Source organism: Melopsittacus undulatus, chromosome 5 (assembly GCF_012275295.1).
Source record: "Melopsittacus undulatus isolate bMelUnd1 chromosome 5, bMelUnd1.mat.Z, whole genome shotgun sequence".
Taxonomy (NCBI): Eukaryota; Metazoa; Chordata; class Aves; order Psittaciformes; family Psittaculidae; genus Melopsittacus; species Melopsittacus undulatus.
This window is the reverse complement of record NC_047531.1, coordinates 44,620,709-44,635,324: the sequence shown is the minus strand read 5'-3', so window position 1 is coordinate 44,635,324 and position 14,616 is coordinate 44,620,709. Positions and strand designations below refer to the sequence as shown.

The 14,616-nt window shown below is 46.5% G+C and overlaps 1 protein-coding gene across 2 annotated transcripts in view; it reads left to right on the top strand.

Moving 5' to 3' along the window:
- The window catches only part of EP300 (E1A binding protein p300), a 65,928-nt gene extending 59,257 nt beyond the window's left edge, over window positions 1–6,671 (top strand). Inside the window, exons 29-31 of one of the 2 annotated variants that reach the window (XM_031049891.2) lie at window positions 1,050–1,211; window positions 1,640–1,921; window positions 3,212–6,671. In XM_031049891.2, coding sequence (XP_030905751.2) covers window positions 1,050–1,211; window positions 1,640–1,921; window positions 3,212–5,440 — 2,673 coding nt within the window. In that variant the 3' untranslated portion in view covers window positions 5,441–6,671. The remainder of the gene's footprint in view (window positions 1–1,049; window positions 1,212–1,639; window positions 1,922–3,211) is intronic. The other variant, XM_034063285.1, reaches the window with a different exon arrangement.
- The last annotated feature ends 7,945 nt before the right edge of the window (window positions 6,672–14,616 follow it).

Sequence of the window (14,616 nt, the reverse complement as noted above, 5' to 3'; positions counted from 1 at the left end):
TGGTATTGACTTTGCATTAACTAACATCTTTCTTAGGAGGGTGTTATTTAAAGGTTGATTTCTACTTGGTGTAGCTGCAAGTTCCCATCTCTCTATTATAGTAGAAACTAGTAATGAGAAATCACACTTTGTCTCATCCTTCCCAGCAGTTCAGCCCTGAAATCCTGTGGTGGGGGAAGCTTGTAGCATATTACTATTTAACCTTTACTACTAAAAGAGATTTAACTCTTTGCTGACCGCATGTTTTACTTCTTGAAAATGAGGCAATAACAAATTGTACTGTCAAATGAAGTGACAGTCATTCATGTTCACTGGAAATTTCTGTCCTGGCAAAGTTATTTTAAGCTTAGGAAGGATGCCTGTTTGGATAAGAATTGCTTTTATCCTTGATCATCACATGCTGTAGTATTTTGAGGGGTCCTCTGAGAAGCTCAGAGAAGAGTAAACCATTAATTTCTAAATGATGATAATTGAAATTAAGCTGACCTGGTTTATTTGACTATTGCAGGGTATGACAGGAGGAAGGTACATACTATTAATTGCACTACTAATGCTTTCTGGAGTCAGAAGAGCAGCTTCTTATCAAAATCAGTTTAATGCCGTCTATTAAAAATAAAAATCTGTCAGAGCTGTAACAAGCTAAATCTAAGTGAATGAAGTTTTTCTTCTGGTTAGTGCAATATCAGTTGTGCTTCTCAGTTATTTTGAGTTTTGAACCGCATCAAGTAGCCATCTACTGAACCTCTTTGTGGTTATCCAAGAGGTTCTTCAGTGTTCAGCTGTAGCAGGCAAACAGGATTCAGTAAATAACGTTTCTCTTGCACCTCCTGAGTGTTTATGCTTTTTAGATTTTTAGAACTGCCAATCTTGATATGTTCTGGAGTGATTCTAATGTGATTAATTTAATGTTTTGGGGGACCCTGGTAAGTGTCTTTGGAGTAAATGATTGTGAAGTGTGTTTTATGCAGCAGTTACGGAAGATGTGAAAGTTATAAAATGCTGATGTGATGTGTTTTAGATACCTGACAAAATGCCTTTACAATTAATAGGTGAGCAAGGGAGACAGCAAAAATGCCAAAAAGAAGAACAATAAGAAGACAAGTAAGAACAAGAGCAGCTTGAGTCGTGGCAATAAGAAAAAGCCTGGCATGCCCAATGTGTCCAATGACCTCTCCCAAAAGCTGTATGCCACTATGGAGAAGCACAAGGAGGTAAGAGCTGATAGAATGAGATCTATGTATTTTACTCCAGTAGAGAGGTGTGCAAAGCTTTGATACTTCAGAGTTGTGCCCTGTAAATTATATAGGTTTGACTGGAGAATTGAGTAGCCCACCAGTAAGTCTGGACTCTTTGCTGTGAGGGCAGTGCAGATAAATACAACTGTGCTCATACAGAACTTCCTAAAAGTCTGGGTTGTCACAACAGTTTTGCTGCTCAGTCCAGTGCTGCTTACCTAATGCTTTTGAAGAAGATGAAACCTGCAAGGTACCTGGAAGTTTGAAATTCCTCAGGTCTTACAAGCCTGATGGCCCATCATTGAAGTGTTAGCTGGTCCTGGAATTGTACTCTCTGTGTAATGAAGTTTGGCAACCGAAACATCTTGACAGGTGCTGGCATATTAAGTCTCTTTATCTTTCAGGTCTTCTTTGTCATCCGTCTCATTGCTGGCCCTGCAGCCAACTCTCTGCCCCCCATCGTTGAGCCTGACCCCCTCATTCCATGTGACTTGATGGATGGGCGTGATGCTTTCCTAACCCTTGCTAGAGACAAGCACCTGGAGTTCTCCTCACTACGAAGGGCTCAGTGGTCAACCATGTGCATGCTGGTCGAACTGCATACCCAGAGCCAAGACCGCTTCGTTTACACCTGCAATGAATGCAAGCATCATGTGGAGACCAGATGGCACTGCACTGTTTGTGAGGTATGCTTGGTGAAGCTCTTCCTACTTGTGTCCCTGTATCTTTACCTGAACTGATCTCTCAATATTAACTGATGAGAAAAGATCTGTACAGCTCATCCTCTGGCAGTTCAGAAAGAAACAAGAGGAAACAGTTTCTATAACAAGCAATTTTACTAATCCGCTACTTGGTGTGACTTCTGTCTTCTACTTTCAAGCTGTGGAGAACTGAATTTCCTGTATTTCCTATAGTTCATTTAAAGTGCTGCTGCTTTAAGCAGTTTAGAACTGTAGCAATTGCTTGAGCCATAATCAGGATCAGCTGATTTTTCTGAAGAGTGATGCATCCTTTCTTCTCCCAGAGTTAGAACTATTGTGCTGCAGTATTTCTGTAAATGGGACTCTCCATTGGTTTACTGGCATAAAGATTTTGCTATGCTAGAGGTCAGATTCTTGTACTTGGGTGACACTATTCTGCTGTGTCTCTGTAGATGCTGCAAACAGCATTTTTGTTTTCAGAAATCTTTGTTTGCAAGTGTGTTTGAACATCTGAGTGCACCAGTGTGGGTCAATTCTTTGCCCTCCAGAAACCTGGACTAACCTTGAATCTGGTTTGGAATGTAAATTTTTAGCCTGCTGGAAGTAAATTACTGTCTTGGATTCAGTTCTGAAAAGGCCTGATTAAAATTGGATGCTCACATTTCCTTTTATATATCAAAAAATAAATTCTAATTTTTTCTGTGGATTAATGAATCCTGAGGACTTGGATCTTTTCCTTAAAGATCAATTATTGAGCCCAAACTCATGTGCTGTTGCTTTCAGAGAAAGTAATGCTGTTCTGTTACTTCAGTCAGCATACTCTGTTTTTTAGCTTGCCTGAAAACTGAAAATGCAGATTTCATTCTCTTTCCTTCTTTGAAAATTGGTACTTCTCCTGCCACTCTTGCCCTCCTAAGGTAGCAGCAGATAGGCAGCCATTTGTACCCTCTCTTTTTCTTCTTTCCTATCTGGAAAGAAAGGGTTTTTCCTGGCCCAGCTGAATAATGTGCATCTTAATAGCTCAGATATTGTTTTTCAAGCTATATATATTTGTGTAGATTTCAGACATCCTTACATCTACACACCTACCCAGGCTATAATTAGGATTTATTCCTTCTCTAGTAACTCAGCATGGTGTGAAAGACTGAATATTTCCCTAGAGCAACAATTTGCCTGGAACAGACTGGTAGTAATTTGTTAAGGTAGCATAATATCATTTACTTGTCGTACAGAGTTTCTGGAACACCAGTAACTTCTCCTTCGTTGTCTTTCCAGGATTATGACCTGTGCATCACCTGCTATAACACTAAAAACCATGACCACAAGATGGAAAAACTAGGTCTTGGTCTAGATGACGAGAGCAACAACCAGCAGACTGCAACCACCCAGAGTCCTGGCGATTCGCGCCGCCTGAGCATTCAGCGCTGTATCCAGTCTCTGGTGCATGCCTGCCAGTGCCGTAATGCCAATTGCTCACTGCCGTCCTGTCAGAAGATGAAACGGGTTGTCCAGCACACCAAAGGCTGCAAACGCAAAACCAATGGAGGGTGCCCCATCTGCAAGCAACTCATTGCTCTCTGCTGCTACCACGCAAAGCACTGCCAGGAGAACAAGTGCCCAGTGCCCTTCTGCCTCAACATCAAACACAAGCTCCGTCAACAGCAGCTTCAGCACCGCCTGCAACAGGCGCAGATGCTCCGCAGGAGGATGGCGAGTATGCAGCGGACCGGTGTGGTAGGCCAGCAGCAAGGGTTGCCCTCCCCAACGCCAGCCACCCCAACAACTCCAACAGGCCAGCAGCCCTCAACACCACAAACCCCACAGCCCCAGCCTCCTCCCCAGCCTGCCTCACAGCCTCAACCTGCACCTCCCAACAGCATGCCACCCTACACCATGCCAAGAACTCAGCCCCCCGGCGCTGTCTCCCAGGGCAAGGCAGGTGGCCAGGTGACTCCTCCAACGCCACCCCAGCCACCTCAACCGCCAGTGCAGGGTCCTCCTCCAGCAGCAGTGGAAATGGCCATGCAGATCCAGCGGGCAGCAGAGACCCAGCGTCAGATGGCGCAGGTTCAGATTTTCCAAAGGCCAATTCAACACCAGATGCCCCAGATGCCACCTATGGGAATGAACCCTGCACAGATAGGCAGAGGTCCTGGTGGTCACATAGATCAAGGAATGGGGCCAGCAGGAATCCAGCAACAGCCACCCTGGGTGCAGGGGGCCTTACCCCAAGCTCAGCTGCAGCCAGGAATGCAAAGGCCATCTATGATGTCCGTAGCCCAGCCAGGTCAGCCAATGAATATGGCTCCTCAGCCAGGGATGGGTCAGGTACCTGGCCCTGCTCAGCCCAAACAGCCACCTCTGCCCCAGGCAGCCTTACAAAACCTACTGCGGACTCTCAGGTCTCCCAGCTCACCCATGCAGCAGCAGCAGGTGCTTAACATCCTTCACTCCAACCCTCAGCTGCTGGCCGCTTTCATCAAGCAGCGGGCTGCCAAGTACGCAGGGACCCAGAACCCCCAAGGGATGACGGGCCAGCCTGGCATGCCTCAGGGTCAGCCGGGTCTCCAGCCGCAGCAGGCCATGCAAGGGCAGCAAGGAGGCGTGCACCCCAACCCAGCAATGCAGAACATGAACCCCATGCAAGCAGGAGTGCAGAGGCCCAGCATGCCCCAGCAGCAGCCGCAGCAGCAGCCACAGCAGGCCATGGCTGGGATGAATCCTCAGGCGCAGCAGATGAATATGAATCACTCTGGGATGGCTCCCCAGTTCCGAGACCTCCTGATGAGGCGGCACCAGATGATTGAGCAGCAGCGCCACCAGCAGCAGCAGCAGCAGCAGGGAGCAGGACCAGCACTGGGGCCAGGCATGGCTAACCACAGCCAGTTTCAGCAGCCCCAGGGTGTCGGGTATCCCCAACAGCAGCAGCAGCGAATGCAGCACCACATGCAGCAGATGCAGCAAGGAAACATGGGACAAATAAGCCAGCTTCCACAGGCGATGAGTGCAGAGACAGGAGCTAGCTTGCAGCAGGCTTTCCAGCAGAGGCTACTTCAGCAGCAGATGGGGTCCCCAGCTCAGCCCAATCCTATGAGTCCCCAACAGCACATGCTCCCCAGCCAGGCCCAGTCCCCACACCTACAGGGCCAGCAGCTCCCTTCATCGCTCACCAATCAAGTGCGTTCTCCGCAGCCTGTCCCTTCACCACGGCCCCAGTCCCAGCCCCCCCATTCCAGTCCATCCCCTCGGATGCAACCTCAGCCTTCTCCACACCACGTCTCCCCGCAGACCAGCTCCCCACATCCAGGACTGGTAGCTGCCCAGGCTAACCCCATGGATCAAGGGCACTTTGCCAGCCCGGACCAGAGTGCAATGCTTTCCCAGCTTGCTAGCAATCCCGGCATGGCAGGCCTCCATGGTACAAGCGCCACGGAACTCGGGCTCAGCTCCGAGAACTCAGACTTGAATTCAAACCTTTCACAGAGTACACTAGACATACACTAGACACATTGTAGCATTTTGGGAGCAAAAAAAGAAAAAGGAAAAAAATAAAAAATGAAAATAAAAGAAAAAAACTTATTTTCTCAAGACTTTTTGTACTGAAGACAAATTTTTTTGAATCTTTCTTAGCTAAAACAACATTTTTCCCTGGAACACATCTGAACTCTGCAACAATAGTTTGTGGTTTTACAAACAAACCAACAACGAACCTGAGGGACAGTAGAGTACAAAGAATATATTTTTGTTATGGCTGGAATCCTGACCAGTCCTTTTTCTTGGGGTTTTTTTCTTTTCCTCGTGTGCGTTGGGGAGGTTGGGATGAGGGTGGTCTTCGGGCTGTTCACCAAAGGCTGGGCCCTCCTCTTGCCTCCAATAGGGTTTTGGGTTTTTTTTTTGTTTTTTTTTTTAAATTAATGAAAATATGTAATATTGATAGTTATTATTTACTGAGGCAGATGGTAAACATTTTCCCTATTCTGGTTTTTCTTCATGTCACTGAAAAAAAACCAAATATGTCACACCAGAAACAAAACTAAGAACCTCTTCTTAAAACCGGAGGACAAAAGGGGTTAGTGTTGCTTTAAAAATACATTGCATATATAAATATTATATATATTAAAAAATAAATACCAGTCTTTTCCTCTTCGGTTGGAAATATGTCAATTCTTTGAATTAAAAAAAAAAAGTGTAAAAAATATTAAATAACTCAATCCCCTCCTGAAGTCTACTTTTGTCCTCCAAGAATTTTCTATACAAGAGTCTGAGCTTAAAAGAAAAAACTTCAAGTATTAAACTAATTTGTACATGTAGAGAGAAGACAACATTTTTGCAAATACACAGGGGCAGCTGCCAAATGGATGTAGTATATATATTGTGGTTTCTGTTTTCTTGAAAGAATTTTTTTCGTTATTTTTACATCTAACAAAGGAAAAAAATAAATAAAAAAGAGGGTAAGAAACAATTCCGAAGGGATGATTTTAACCTGAGAAAAGTCCCTGGGGTTTCTTCTTTATGCTTGCTTTCTCTTTCCCTTGCCCCTTCCCCACCCTCTTCCACTTTCTGTAAAACTTGAAAATAGAAAGCAAAAAAGGCCCTCAAATGTTGTAAATCATGCAATTAAAGTTGATTACGTATAAATATGAACTTTCGATCACTGTATAGACTGTTAAAAATTGATTTCTTATTACCTATTGTTAAATAAACTGTGTGAGACAGACAGCCTGTTTTTAATGCTTCCCTTCTCCCATGTGTTACTTATTCCTCAAATGGTGGGGGTAGCAGAACGTAGATGCTGTTTCAGGCATTTGCTGGTTAGACGTTGGAGAGCTATTTAATGTATATGACTGTTTTAAAGTGTAAATCCCTAATAAGGGATATGGAGTAATAATTAGTCTTCTACATGGACACTTTTGATACAGCTCTGCATTTGTGTCTGTTCCCAGCATGTATCTTTACCAAAGAACCGAGGTCTGACCTCCACAGTTGTGCCAGGCAGCTGTACCCCATCAGCTCACCCAGCCTGGGAGCGGCTCATCTTCAAAGGACCTGTTTTGCATTTTGAAATGAGAGCTATTGTTTGGATATGTGATATTAAAAAACATTCTCTTTCACTCGGAATATATTGTACAGCTTTTGGCACCGAAGTGTCAGCATGAGGTAAGCTTTCATGGATGTCCCCTAGGTGCTGGGAACCTCATCACCCTGTGTTGAATCTGGTGACCTGACAGATGTATGTAGGGTATTTACTGAACATGGTCTGTCTGTGGAGCACCACTGTAGTAAGCACAGTTGTGTGCTGCCCAAAGCTGCCTGCACATGGAGTTAATCCTGAGTGCATGCTGTGCACTGCCTGGATACTACGTATGCAGCCGGTCCATGGAGGACTTCTCACAATACAGCCTTGCTGTGTGTGCTGTACATGCAGTGCTGGTTGCCTTGGGAGTAATTTGTACCAGGGCATTACATACCTGGAATACCCAGATGTGATCAGAGCACATCATCTTCGTAGCACCAGCTGTGTGCTGAGCGTTGGTGTATCCACAAATCCAAGACAAATAACAATGGGAGCAAGCTGCTCTTGGGAAACTGCTGGGGGAAGATGTGGAGGTAACCTGGATGGATGGGAGCCTCAGCCCAGTGCCAAACAAAAGTAATGGTGTATTGCAATTTGCATGGATGTTAGAGGCTGTTAAAAAAAGCTGAGTAAAATGCCTGATGTTTAGATATAAACACAAAGAGGACAATGAATCTTGCATTAAAAAAGGGGATTAGTAATCAGCCTTTAGCAAGATGGTGGAAAGTTTCTGTAAGGCTGGAGGAAAGCAGCCTTGTGCTTTGATAGTTTCCCTTGGGTAACCCCTGTACTGATTACACCTGTATGGTGCAGACCAGCTCTGCACCAAGCCCCCAATTACCTTGTCTGCTCTGGGAGGGGCTGCAGCTGACCTGCTCTGAGGGAGAGCAGGAAGCACAAAACCACCCACTGGGATGGCTCAGGTTTGTGTTTTCATGTCGCCATCATGGCCTGCTTTCCTCTTCCTTCCCTGTGCCTAAGCAAAGCCTAGCCTTACTTTCAGCCTTGAGGGGACTTCTTGGGATGGAATGTAGATGAAATTCCTTCTGACCACATACTGGTTAGTGAGATGTAAAATGTGCTCGGCTTTCTGACTTGTATGCTTTTGTGCATCCCAACCTGGGAATCTGCTTTTACCTGTGTCTGTCTATGTTGTTAGCACATGAAATATGTTTTGAAATTGTCCCAGCCTGCACGGGAGCATCTGGCTTATGCTGAAGTGGGGAAGCCTTGAGGTTTTTCAGCGCAGCTTTGATTCAAAGAGACGTAGATCTTCCAATTTTGAATGCCAACATAGCGACTTGCTTAAAAGATGCCACAAGGCATTTTATGTGACAGCACAGATGCTCTGTCCCTCTCTTGTAGATGCTGTCTCTGAGCTAAGCTCAAATGTTTCATTGAGGTGGTATGGATGATCAATAGTCTTGAATTTGTATGGGGTTTCTTTCCCTTACATCCTTCTGCCTCTGCTTTCCCCAATTCTGGAAAACCAGAACCCACCAGCTGGGGAAATACTACAGCTGATGGGGATGGGGTAGGACTTCCGGATGGCAACAAACTTCAGATGTCATTTATATCACCGCTGTGTACTCTTGCCAATCACCTGCATCATGTTAGAGTAGCTTGTTTCACTTACCATGTGTTTGTTAGACTCTTGGACCAGCTAAAGGATATCAGTGCTAATGCTTATGGTTGCCCAGGGAGGTTGTGAATGCTCCATTCCTGGCAGTGTTCAAGGCCAGGTTGGATGAAGCCTTAGGTGACATGGTTTAGTGTGAGGTGTCCCTGCCCATGGCAGGGGGGTCGGTCCTTTCCAACCCTAACTATTCTATGATTCTATAACTAACAGTTCAGTGATGCAGACTCTCTTGTGTCTACTCCTTCCAGTGCCCTGTTTACTCAGGATTAATGACTTGAAGTTACAAGGCAGGGAAGGCTTATGGTGAGTTTGTTACAGGTAGGAACGTTTATGGTTTCTCTTCCTGTCTTGGGGCCATCTGTTTGTTAAAAATACTCTACATGTTGCTCTTCCCTGTTTCATTGTTTCACATTATGAACAAATTTACTGTTTATGGAGTGTTTTAGATACGTTGCATACTTGTTCTTTGTTACTCCTAAAACTGGTTTTGTCCAGCTTCTGGTTACTCTGATGGTTTGGCAATGGCGAATTGCATACAGATCTGGGCCTGCCATATCATCCTGTGGCTGTATGTGTCCACACTGCTCTTTTTATTTATTGTTCTTAATTCCAGCATCATAGATAGCCTCTTCTACACAGAACCACTTGTTACCACAGGAGCATAGAACGGCTGAGGTGGGCAGGCACCTCTGCAGAGCATCTAATTCACCTCCTTGCTCAAAGCAGGGCCTCCTAAAGCAGGCTACATGGGGCCATGTCCAGATAAGCATCTCCGGGATGGATGTGCCACAGCCTCTCAGTGTACTCCCTGTACCAGGTATACATATACATGGGCAAGATTCCCCTGAGCTTTCTCTTTTCCAGGCTTGAAATGTCCCAGCACCCCCAGCCTTTCTTACCTGATGGATGTTCTAGACCCTCATTATCTCCTTTGCTAACCTGTGCACTATATCCATGTCTCTCTCTTCTACTGGGGAGCCCAGACCTGAACACAGCATTGCAGATGTGTCCAAACAGTGCTGAGAGGAAGGATCCCCTTCCTCCACCTGCTGGCAACACTCTTCCTACTGCAGCTGAGGAGGCTGTTGGCTGTGTTTTGCCGTTAAGGCTATGTTTTTGACATATTCGATTCACCACCAGGCCCTTTTCTGCCAAACTGCCTTCCAGCATGTGCTGGCACATGGGGTTGTCCCTTCCACATGCAAGACTTCACATTTCTCTTTGTTGAACTTCCTGTCAGCCCATCCCTTTAGCCTGTTGAGATCCCTCTGGATGGCACCACAACCTTTTGGTGTATCAGCCACTCCTCCCAGTGTTGTACCATCTGTGAACTTCCTGAGGATGCACTTTGCCCCATCATTCAGGTCACTAATGAAGATGGTGTGGAACAGTATTGTCCCCAGTACCAACCACTAGTGACATGACTCCACTGGACTTTGTGCCAGTGTTCCCAATCTTTCAGTCCACCTTGCTGTCTATCTAGCCCATACTTCAGTTTGTGAGAAAGTTGTCAGAGATGGTGTCAAAAGGCTTAGGTTAATTCAATATAAACAACATTCACTGCTTTCTCATCCATCAAGCTGGTCATCTTATCATCTGTCGAGTTGCTTAACATGATTTTCTCCTCATAAATCCATGATGACTATTCTCATTCACCATCTTGTCCTTAGTGTGCTTGGAAATAGTTTCTTGGAAGATTTGCTCTGTCACCTTCCCAAGGATTAAGGTGTGGGTGACTGGCCTGTAGTTCTCCAGGTTCTCTTCCTTCAAGACAGGAGTCTATTCTTCCAGAAGCTTCTCAGGAGCTTCCCCCAGACACCATGACCTTCCAAAGACAATAGAGAATAGCCTTGCTCTGACATCAGCCAGCTCCCTTGGCACTTGGGTGTGCAACCATCAAGTTCCATGGACTTGAGCAGATCCAGTTTGTTTAAATGTTCTTTAACCTGATTTTGCTTTACTGAGAGTGCTCCAGACATTTCCCCTGGTCCCAGGGAGCTGGGGTTGTTGAAAGCAGGGACCTTCAGAGAGGCACCCAGCTATGCTGATTTCACAGAGAAGTTATGAGACATTTCTGTAGGATGCTGTCCTCCCAGAACATCCCTGTTTTTGAGCATATACTTGGGCTGGGCCCCAGGCTGCCATGTGTCAAGGTCTCTCCTGTCCACATCACAGTGCAATCTTTGCTTGCCTAGATCATCCATCACTTGATTGTCAGTTCTCTCACATGTTGACACTAGTTTAAAGCACTTCTCCACACCTCGGACAGCCTTTTTCAGCTTAGCAAAGGTGGGTTTGCTCCCTTGGTCAGATGGATCCCATCTTTTCATAGCAGCCTTTGATCACTGATGTAGTAAAAAATTATTGTAAAAGCTGAATCCCTATTGACAGCAGCTGCACAAACAGTTGTTGACCTGCGGGCTGCATCTGTTCCCCCTCACCAGCAGAAGACCACTCAGCCCACATGCTCATAGCCATTGTATCCAGAGCTGTGAAATCACATGTGGTATGCTCCAGGTCTTCCCTGGAAGCATCATCAGTGCCCATATGGAAGAGCAGCAGTGGGTACTAATGGTATGAGAGCTGGACAAGCCTTGGCAGCCTCTCCGTAACCTCCCACATCTAGAACCTGACAAGTAGCAGATATCCTTAGGCAGGTTGGCAGATGGTGGCCTCTGTGCACTGCAGCCTGGAGTCTGTCACTGCCAGCACCCATCAGTGTGGTGCTGTTGCATGGCTCAGGCAGTTGAGATGTTTCACTGGACACAACTGGCAGCTTCATCACCATGGGAGCCACTGTGTACATCTCTCAGCTGCTCCCTCGGAGCTGCGCTCAGGACTCAGCAGTTACACAGGATTCTCCTTAGCCCTTGTTAGTTACAATAATACATGCACAGCAAGTGTCACACCAGATAATTGTGCAAAACCTAAAACAATGTTGGTAACAGTGTGAGGTGTCCCTGCACATGGCAGAGGGGTTGGTACTAGGTGATCTTAAGGTCCTTTCCTACCATAACTATTCTATGATTCTAACAGTCACCTAGTCATTAGACAACTGTTGTAACAGTGAAATGAGCTACCTCGCAGCTCCTGGCAGGCCAAGGCAAGTCCAGGCAAAGCCTGGCAGGCCAAGACAAGCCCAGACAAATCGGCCGACATGGGCCTGAGTTACTCACATAATGCAGAACTTGTGGCCTCTCACAAGTGGTGGCAGCACCACAAGGCTGAGTGCATGATGTGATAGTGACAGCCATTCCAGGTTCTGCTTCCTTTTCCAGTACTTGATACTCACTTCTTTTGTCCACAAGAAACTCCCCCTCCTGTGTCCAAGGTGGTCTTTTTACACAAACCATGTTCTTGATTGTGCTGCTCCCAGTTACAATCAAGACTCTGGCCCAAACTTTGGAGAGCCTGGTGCAGGGCCTGTATTGAAAGACAACAGTGGTCAGAAGTATCTGTTCCTAATGCCTCCTACCCTTAGAATGAGATTTTATTTGAAGAACAGCCAGAGGTTGCCCTGGTTTGGGAATGTTTGTTGTTGTGAACCCTCTTAGCAGCTGCCTTTGTACCACACCACCCTTGGGTAACTCAGTTTGCACAAGGAGCCATTTACCTCTTTGACTTGTCAAAACAGGTCACGTGCTGTAGATCCCAGCCTAAAACAGAGCCTAGCCCAGTTCCTGAAATTTTGAGAGCACAGCAGGCTCCATCTGCAGTGGTTTCAGCAGCAATCTATGCCTGCATCATGGTTGAGGAGCTGCTGAGCTGCTCCATCAGCCTCATAAGTACATTGCATGCATTGGTATTTGCCTGCCTAACTTTGATCTGACACTTCATTTAGAAAAACAGGGGTTTAGTGATGTGCTTGAGTTGCTGTCTCTTAGAGCAGGGTCTTGGTTGTAACTCCCCAGCAGGGATCCTGTACACAGTGATGTTTGAAAGGGAAACCTGTTCTGTAACTGGTCATGTGGGTAGCTGATGGGCAATCAGCCAAGGAGCCGGTCTACGCTCCTGTTGTAGGGAATGTGGTGGATTTAGGGAGGGTGGAGGAACTACTATTGGCACCATCTGCCCCAGCCATCTTTGAAGCCCTTCAGAGCTCCTGGTGAAGTTGGCATGCCCCAGATTCTTGTTTTCCCCAGGTGTGCTGGGTGGTGTCAGGCTTTGACGTATGTTGGGAGCACAGAGCTATGGGGGATGCAGCCACAAGCTCTGTCAGTGGGTAATTTGCTCCTTCTCATGCCCTCACAGGCCCCATGGCAATAGCAGGGATTGGAAGGCAGTGACAGTAGCATTGCTAGAAGGAAGCTCTTTGCCAACCCACTCCTCTGTCTGAAAGGGCATAGCTTCTGCTGCCCAGAAAAGAGAGGAGTCCTCACTTAGGTTTGTTTCTTTCTTCACTTTTCATTGTCTTTGTTTCCCCACAGCGCCACTGTAGCCTTTCTAAAATGGGGAAAGAATGCAGGTATTGCTGCTTACCCTGCGGAGCAAGAGTCACAACAGCATGGGACTCTGGGGCCAGTGAAACGAGCTCAGATGTAAAGGCATCCCTAGGCTGACACAGAGAGGCTCTCCAAGGGCTGGAAGGCAGGACTTGGGTGTTAAATTTTGGCAGGGAATGAGGCTTGGTCAGCCAGGGCCCAGCACTCTGCAGTACTGATGGGTAGTGGCTGCAGGGCTGAGGGCTGGGGTGTCTGCAAACACAGCACTGGAAGCCAGGGCCACTTTTTCTGCTCATAGTAATCTCAGGTCCCTAAGCTGAAAGTCCTTTGACCATTTGCTTTTCTTGTGCTTCTTGAGATTGCAGCAAGGGCAATAGCAGTGGTCGAGGAGTCCCACGTTCTTCTTGTGCAGGTGTGTTCTGCTGTTCTGGCAGCAAGTTGGTAAGCCTGAATTTCACTAAAGAAAACCCTTAGGGCAGGTATTTTGGACATGGTTTTGTAGTCCACCTACTGTAACCCTGTTACTGAAATCTCCTGTTTCTGTCCTGGACTGTGGATGTGCTGAAAAGCTGTTACATAGCAAGAGAGTGAGACATGCATTTCCCTTCCCTCTTCCATTCCTCCAGTTTTTGTTTCTGATTACAGAAGCTCATACCTGTTCCTCTCACCATTCACTCAGCTCCAAGGAATCAAGGGGAGAACAAGATTTATTATTCCAAAGCAAATCTTCCTTCAGCAGTGGGATAGGGTGGGGAAATACAATTAGAAGCTTATTTCCAGGATGACTTTGAGGGTTTATCCCTCCTCCTTTTTCCATCAATGGAGTGTGAAAATTGGAGTGTGGCACTGAAATGAGCTCCCAGTACAATATCTCCCTGGTGAGCAGAGGTTTGGGAGCCACACAACAGACATGTCACCAGGCCTGTCAAATGAAGCCATGGCAGCCTCAGGCCTGAGCTGTGGTCTGGGTTTAACAGCAACCCATGCTGCCAGGGTCTGTAGCCATGTTCACTGGGAGGGTCAGAGCTGCCAGAAGTTAGAACCCCAAAATCATGAGTTAAAAAATAAAGACCTCAGGTGATTTTGTGTTTGCTTGCTGCTTTCTCAGTCTGAGCTGGTAGGATGCCAGAGAGGGACTCTTCATCAGGGACTGTAGGAATAGGACAGGGGGCAGTGGGTTTAAGCTTACACAGGTGGAAGTTTAGGTTAGATGTAAGGAAAAGTTCTGCTCTGTGAGGATGGTGAGGCACTGGAACAGGTTGCCCAAAGAAGTGGTAAATGCTCCATCCCTGGCAGTGTTCAAGGCCAGGCTGGACAGAGCTTTGGGTGACATGGTCTAGTGTGACAGGAACACTCCTTTGCATTTGATTGACAGGCCACCACCTCCAAAAACAGCCCTTCGATTGTCTGGAGGAGCGATGTGATCCGTGTGTATCTGTGACATGGGTAAGCCTTTGAAAGAACCTTTGCCATGCTGCCTTACTTTCACCTGCAACCAAAGCTGTGCTATATGATGCACCAGAGG